We start from the raw sequence: 7,484 nt of genomic DNA on the forward strand, positions 1-7,484 counted from the left end.
TACATTAGTTTTATTTTACCATTCTTTTTTCCATATTTTTCATGGCTGTTGGAATTCATATTTTCATTGACTGGAAGAAAATGGTCATTGATGTTAAAAGGACTCTTATTAAATTAAATTAAATAATTTGTAGATCATAATATGCAGAGCAATTTTTATTCAAAAGAAATAAAAATCATTACATATAGGAGCTGTCAGTAGATTCATTCATTAACCATTATATTCACATTTCTTTCATCTACATGTACAAACTGCACTCTCGCCTTGACCAGTTTTGTGTTGTAGTGTAACACCACCTAGTGGTGACAGTGAATAGTGACGTAATTCTAAACCTGTTGCTGACAAGTTGTGACCACAAAAACTCATCTGTCTCCAAAATTAGTTAAATTCTTCTGCACCGACATAGTTCATGGTGTGTTAAACAATCGGTGCGTCTTTAACATTCATGACACTGATATAGTGCAGCAGACTCGTATTACACAGATTTAACAAACTATAGAAGAGGAGGAAGGACAAGCACAAATAATAGTATGAGAGGCTCTCTGCCATTTAAAGTGTCTCACTGGTGGAGTCAAACCTTTTTATATTATAATTCATTTTATTAAAGCTACCATCAGTGAAATCCTTATATCAGGATTGTTTTATTATTAAATCTGTCTTAAATAGCTCGATATTCTGACAGCTATCATTGATTTAGAGTATGGGGCTGCAATGACTAATTATTAATCGATTACTAAATGAAGGGCCTATTTTGATCATAAATCAGTTAAACATAGAATTAGATTTGTGTCAATATTTTCAAACAGCACTTTTTAAGAAGCAAAAAAAATGTATTTAATAATTCAAAAATATTGTATTTTATTGTTCGAAAATACACTTGTTCTTTGTGATGTGGTTTTTTTGTTTGCGGGCGGGCCTTAGGAAGATGCCTGCTGATTGGCGACTGAGTTTTGGAGTGACATCTCAATGGACCGGAAGACGTCGCAGGGTGAGTCACTGTCCGTCTGGAACCTGTTCTCCGTCGTCATCCGACAAAATTATTGTAAATATCTAATGATTATAATCGGACAAACGTTAGATGTTAAAACTTGGGGAACGAGTTCCAGACAGATAGCGACTCCAAGCCTGTGATGACTTCCAGTCTATTGAGTCGCTCCAAGAATCAGTAGCCAATCAGCAGGCAGCTTCCTAAGGCCCGTCCCCAAACAAAGAAAAGTGTTGTTGTAAGGAATAGGAAGTTACCCAAAACCTTTGACTGCTAATAATATTAGCAAAAATTACAGGATGCATCAAATTCTGATAAAAATAATGGCAACATCGCCAACAGCAGCTTTGATGATGTGTGAGGGCCTTAATGTTGTGTATCCTGGACAAGCAGGAAAACCTGTACTAGTGTATTCTTTATTTTTCTATTATTAACACTGCTTTACATCAAAAATGCTGTCAATTAATATTGAATCTTAAATACTGATTTTTCTAAAATTAAATTGTATTCACTGTATTTGTTTTACAGCTAATTTCAGTTTCCGGTTCACATGAACTGAGACCCTGTATTCTTGCTGGATGGAGTGTGGACTACACTCATATATTATGCTGATGCCAATGCTGAATATTTGGACAGTCTTTCAAACCACATCACATCAACAACGTCTAAGGTGTCCGACTCGTGTAACTGTGCATCATGAGTGTAGGGTGTACTCACACTGCAAGAGGACATACTGGCTGCTGGGGGGCTGTTCGACTCCGAGACCCATGTCTGATTCGGGGGCTTCTTTTCCAGCTCTGGTTCATCGTCGTCAATGAATACAACTCCCCTCTCCTGACGCTTCCTTTTACGGCACTGGGGAACAATCACACACAAGTCATCATTTGTGCATTACATACAGAAGCACCAATGATTCACTCATTTAATTTACTTCTAAAGTTCTGCAGTATGTAACTTGGCCAAGTGCATGTTAAATTCTGAGGTTTTCTCTTAATAACACCATATCTACATTTACTGTAGGTGGTAGTGTCAGTTCCTCACACCATATTCACTCCTTTATGACTCAATTCACCCTTTAATGTGCTTGCTTTAAAATCGTGTTGGATGTGGAAGCAGCAGATTCTGCACAGTCAGATAAAAGAAGTTAAAAAATCTCACAGCAGCAGTATCAGAGTCTCAAGCTGGTGTTGGGACAAACTCGAAGACTGTCTGAAGTGACACAAATAACCCTTCAAACCATACACGTGTTACTAATCATCTTTACAAATTTGAATGATTATAACAGTCACCAAGTGTTTAGTATTAGGTTTCAACTCATGTAAAATTCAACAACATCCTCTGCTCTGAAACGTTGTCTACTGGAAGAACCGAACACTCACACACAGACCTACTACACATTCAACTGCTTTGGTCTCACCTAAAGTGTGCATGTGAGTCTGTGTTCAGTAAGCTCTGTCCCCTCCTGCTAATCCACAGCCACACACACATACAGACCAGTTGTTCGTAAGTGTGTACAAAATATTAAATTCAGCTCGCCGCTGATCACCAGCGACGAGCTGCCTAAACTGCCGCTGTATGTTTAGGCAGCTCGCCGCTCGTCAGAGGTCTCCTCACTGATTTTCACAGAGAGTGCCGTCACAGGAAGAGACCTCCGACACATGGATACTTAGGGAACGCACCGCTGATCGCCAGCGGCAAGCTGCATAAACTGCTGCTATATGTGACTGTATCAGACTGAGTCTGTGCTCCGGTCATGGAGGACGTACTGAACAAATATTTTTAATTAGGACAGTGTCAGAATGGTCAGTTATGAGCTCTATGTGACCTTTTCTTAAAAATGCGTGTGTTTGTACGTCGGTGAAATACGGTCGCTGACTAAATACGGGGACCGCTGGCCGCAGTCTGATGCAAAGTAGTGCGAACACACGAACACACGTTTGCTGACTTTATCCAGCACATTAGCTTCATATATAAAATTCTCTGAGGCTGGATGTTTGTGTAAAACACTGTGCTCCACTGTGCAGCCACCAACAGCACACTTGTCCCTCCACGTTGACATAATACAGCTCTTGAGGAGGAGTTATGCCAACTATGGCTCTGGTGCATCATAGGGTTATACTTTTAGACACATCCTGAACAGAAGACTGGCGAGAAAGACTTTTCATTCTTTATTCCATCTCTGTATTTGCATTACACGGTATTTAAAACTTAAGCAGTTAGTTTAAATAATATGTTTGCGTCACATACTCCTTTGTGTCATATAGTGTCAGGTAGAAGAAATCACTGAGCTTGTCAAGAGACTAAGAACACAGTTCAGAGCTGCAAAGCAAACTGGGTGATGTGGTTGGATTGGCATTCATGGAATCAGCTCAGACACTGAAACGTGTTTAATGTTTTAATTCAGTCAGCTACCTGCTGACTGTAAAGCAGCAGGTGCAATACTGGCATTACATTGCGTGCCCAATCCTAAAAATATTGTGCATTCCTTATTGACATATCTTTAAACTAACCTCAGTATCAAATTTTCACTCCTGTTACATAGAACAGAAATTCATCAAACCACTATATATTGTGTGTTGATGACATAATGCCAAGAAGACGTACATTGACATACATTGACATACTATTTAATACATAGTAAATTCATGGTAAAAACAACAACAGCTACCTTGTTCTCAGTGTGTAAGTTTCTCCTGTCTGGCTGGAAGTCATCATCGTCTTCATCGACAGAGGTCAGTGACGACTGAAACTTCTCGGACAAGCGGGAGGCTATGGATTGTTTCTTGGGAGGCGGCTCCACATCGAACAGCTCTGAAACAATATAAACAATGTTTGGATTAAAGAGCCAGAAACTGAGTTCTCAAGTGGCTTTGTTAGTTAATTATACCAAAGTTATGGTCAAGGGAGGAGAATGTCTTCACATTTTGAGAGAATGATGGAAAGTTTTAAACAGGGACAAAACTAAAGAGGTGCAAAGATCTCCAGTACAATACATTTACATGCTGCTCAAAATTATACAACGACAGAAGAATGCATTATTACTAGTTTTTTACTCTTCATTGTGTGTATTGATTGCAATGGATGTAGAGGATGGACTGTTTATGAGGGAAGGGAAGGCTCTACAGACTAATTTAAATAGATTACAAGTATACAAGTAACGTATACATCGCACTTATGACTAGCACTTCATAGTTTGGTTTACTTGAAGCTCTTACTTACTTCTAGCTCTTATTTGTACCCAAATGTTTAAATGCACTTATTGTAAGTCGCTTTGGATAAAAGCGTCTGCTAAATGACATGTAATGTAATAATATAAAACCCAAATTGACGAATTGCGTAAGTATCAATCAAAATTTTCAAGAGCTAGAAAATTGGAAATCTTTTAATTTGATTGATCAGTTAGCAGTGTACAGGGTGGGTGATCAGAAAAAGTTTCATGTAACCACAAACAGACTTACTATGTTCAGATGATGGGTGCAGCTGTGGTGTTGTTGTGCTGGGCTCTTTACACGGTGACTCAGTCAGGTCCACAACAACAGGTGTATCTGCTGTTGACACTGACGCTCCACTAGTTTGACTATGACAGACACACTGACAGGGAGTGGCAAACTCTGACTTCTTACATTCTCCAGAGGCTGACTTTTTCTTGTCCTCCGCTTGACTTCCTCCTTCTTTCAGTTTAGCTGTCAAAACACAATGAAACATGGATAGAACAGTGAAACTTGTTATCGGTCTGTATGCGGAAGGAAATGCAATTAACAAAACTTTATTTACAACAATGCCAATATCATTTTCTGTTTCTTAGCAATCCTAATCAATTATCTGTTGGGGGAAAACGGGACAATTCAGCATACAGACTGGGGGGGCTGGAACTTGAACCACCAACCGTCTAGTGAGAAGACCCACTCCCTCCGGATCTTCTAAGGTCTACACAGGTTCACAAGTTTTGAAAATAGCTCAACCCACTTGCCCTCATACTTACCAAACTGAGCCTGCTGCCATCCCAGAGCAGAGCATAGCAAGGCCAAGCTTTTCCCGCTTCCTGTGGGACTCTCCAGCAAGCAGTGCTCACCCTTGTTCAGCCCTCTTATAATCTGCAGACAAGATACACACATTTACCCTTTAAACTCAGAGCATCTGTAGTTCAAAACTAACTCTATAATGTGTTGCGTAGTACAGTGTTTCCTCCACACTAAGTAATTAATGATATTTAGCATCAATAACTTTGTTTGACATACTATCATATTCAGGCACACTGACAGCAAGGAGGACCCCGGTTAGAATCCCATACTATGCAGAATTTGCATGTTCTCCCTGTGAGGGTTTTCTCCAGGTTATCTGGCTTCATGCACAAACCAAATATGGGCAGATTGGGTTAGTTTAATTAATGAGACTAAATTGACCGTAGATTTACAGTAGAGTGGTTGGATGTCTCTCAAAGGATTAGTGACTTAAGTCATTGTTTTGAGTAGGGCTGAAACCATTACTTGATTAATTGTCAACTATTTTGAGAATCCATTAATCGATTTGAGTGTTTTTCAGCTTCTTAAATGTGAAATGTTCTACTTTCTTTGCTCCATATAACAAAGAAAGCATTGAAACTGAATAAGTTTAAGAACTAAAGACTAAAATCGTCATTTCCAGGTTTGAAAAACACTGATTAACATTTTCTGACATTTTATGGACCAAACTATTTTCTCGATACTCTACTAAGGGATACAACAATGCTTTGAGATCCAAAGAGTATTTAATTTGACTGGCTTGTATGAGGACTCCAGTTCAGACAAGAACACACCTGAAGCACCGGTTAATAGACCAGTTACAAACACGCTGCACTGTGCACAACAAGGCTGCATCACCAAAGGTTCTAATAGCGTCACATGATTCCATAATTTCATTATTTGTTTGTTTGTTTTCAAGTGTATGAATGCATTACTAATACATTATGACTCGCATTAATGCGTAATAATTATCTACACATTTGAACACATCCATATTCAAGCTTATTATCTTGTTTAACTTCTGGAGTGGTAAAGGTGTTACTCACTGAATTCATCATGGCCAGCTGGGATGGATAAGCCTTACAGGGGAAGTGGATCTTCACCCCTCCTATTGTATATTCCACTGATGATGTAGCCATGATCACCCTCAGCTACACAGAAATGTGACTTTAAAGCAAACATACATACAACATTAATTAAGCTAATATAAACCATAATTTATTACTACACGGACAAACAAGTGAGTGTAAAATTAGGTGCTTCAGTTAACATCAGTTGACATTAACTAGCAAGCTTATTACTGAACTGAACATGCCAACATGTGTGTTGTTATTTGTCACCAACCTGAGACGTCACTCGTTAGCTAACTGCTAACTACCTAATACAACCAGTGTTTACCGGCGTTGCTCCCTTGACCCATTAGTGTTTATATTTAACGATAACAAGCGCTATTGCACATTGAATTTCTCCAAATAAAAGTGTAAAAGTGTACGAACAAACACAGACTGTTTCGTTCTCTTGACTCTCTTCCTGCCTGTGTGTGATAGGCATTCCCGCTCAAACAAATTAGATTGTGGCACATGACAGGAAACTAGACTAAGTGCACATTGACTTTCCTGTAATATCTTTCAAAATAAAACAATTATATTTAATAATCCTGAATTTATGACAATATTTTCCATATAACATAATCTTGGTGAAAAAATTACTTACACTGGACGTTCTTACAAACTGCTTAGCATCAACAGCATTTCTGTTAAGTGGTTATTTTAACGCGTTCGGGGTTTTTATTTTGAAGTCTGAAGCGGCTTGCTTGGTGGCATTGTTCCTGGATAGCAAACTTTACAGTCGGCTGCGGAAATTACGTAGACAAACATGCGCGTGGTACCGGCTATTCCAATGTTTACATGTGTTCGATTGAACGGTTCAAAGCCAACGTTTACCTGTTTTATTTTTCTACGGCAAAGATAGCAGTGGACTGTTTTTACTGCAAATATTTTAACTTGACTTGTATTTTACGAAAACTACATATGTATATAACAACACGAATGGTGACTTAATAGCATTTAACTGCTCCAATGTAATACTAAACAGTAGGACCATTAATATTATTAGAAACACCTGCGCTTGTTATGTAAGTAAACACTGACATGATGATGTATAATTGTTGAATCATAATTATTTATTTCATAATTAGTGGTTTGTCCATTAAATATCGAAAAATAGTGGAAAGTGTCAGTCTGCATTTACCAATCCTAAAAATGTTGATGTGGTCAAATTCCTTGTTTTGTCTCCAAATTAAAGATTTTGTTTATTGGCAGAGGAGCAAGTGAATCAGCTCATATTGACATTTACTGGTGAAACACCTAATAATCACTTACTTTAAAAAACAAAACAATTCAAACAGATTGACTTCAATTTGTTTGAGTCACAGTATGTTTGTTCAGTGTAAAACCCTGACCTTTTTAAGTCATGTCCTCAACATATGACAATGTGTT

The 7,484-nt window shown here is 38.3% G+C and overlaps 1 protein-coding gene across 3 annotated transcripts in view; it reads right to left on the reverse strand.

Moving 5' to 3' along the window:
* The window catches only part of brip1 (BRCA1 interacting helicase 1), a 76,271-nt gene extending 69,735 nt beyond the window's left edge, over positions 1–6,536 (reverse strand). For all 3 annotated transcript variants that reach the window (XM_044032959.1, XM_044032960.1, XM_044032961.1), the window contains exons 1-6: positions 6,331–6,536; positions 6,033–6,153; positions 4,968–5,079; positions 4,444–4,668; positions 3,654–3,796; positions 1,703–1,840 (exon numbers count right to left, since the gene is read on the reverse strand). In XM_044032959.1, coding sequence (XP_043888894.1) covers positions 1,703–1,840; positions 3,654–3,796; positions 4,444–4,668; positions 4,968–5,079; positions 6,033–6,125 — 711 coding nt within the window. In that variant the 5' untranslated portion in view covers positions 6,126–6,153; positions 6,331–6,536. The remainder of the gene's footprint in view (positions 1–1,702; positions 1,841–3,653; positions 3,797–4,443; positions 4,669–4,967; positions 5,080–6,032; positions 6,154–6,330) is intronic.
* Positions 6,537–7,484: the final 948 nt, after the last annotated feature.

The sequence above is a fragment of the Solea senegalensis genome, linkage group LG8 (assembly GCF_019176455.1).
Source record: "Solea senegalensis isolate Sse05_10M linkage group LG8, IFAPA_SoseM_1, whole genome shotgun sequence".
In the NCBI taxonomy this organism is placed as follows: Eukaryota; Metazoa; Chordata; class Actinopteri; order Pleuronectiformes; family Soleidae; genus Solea; species Solea senegalensis.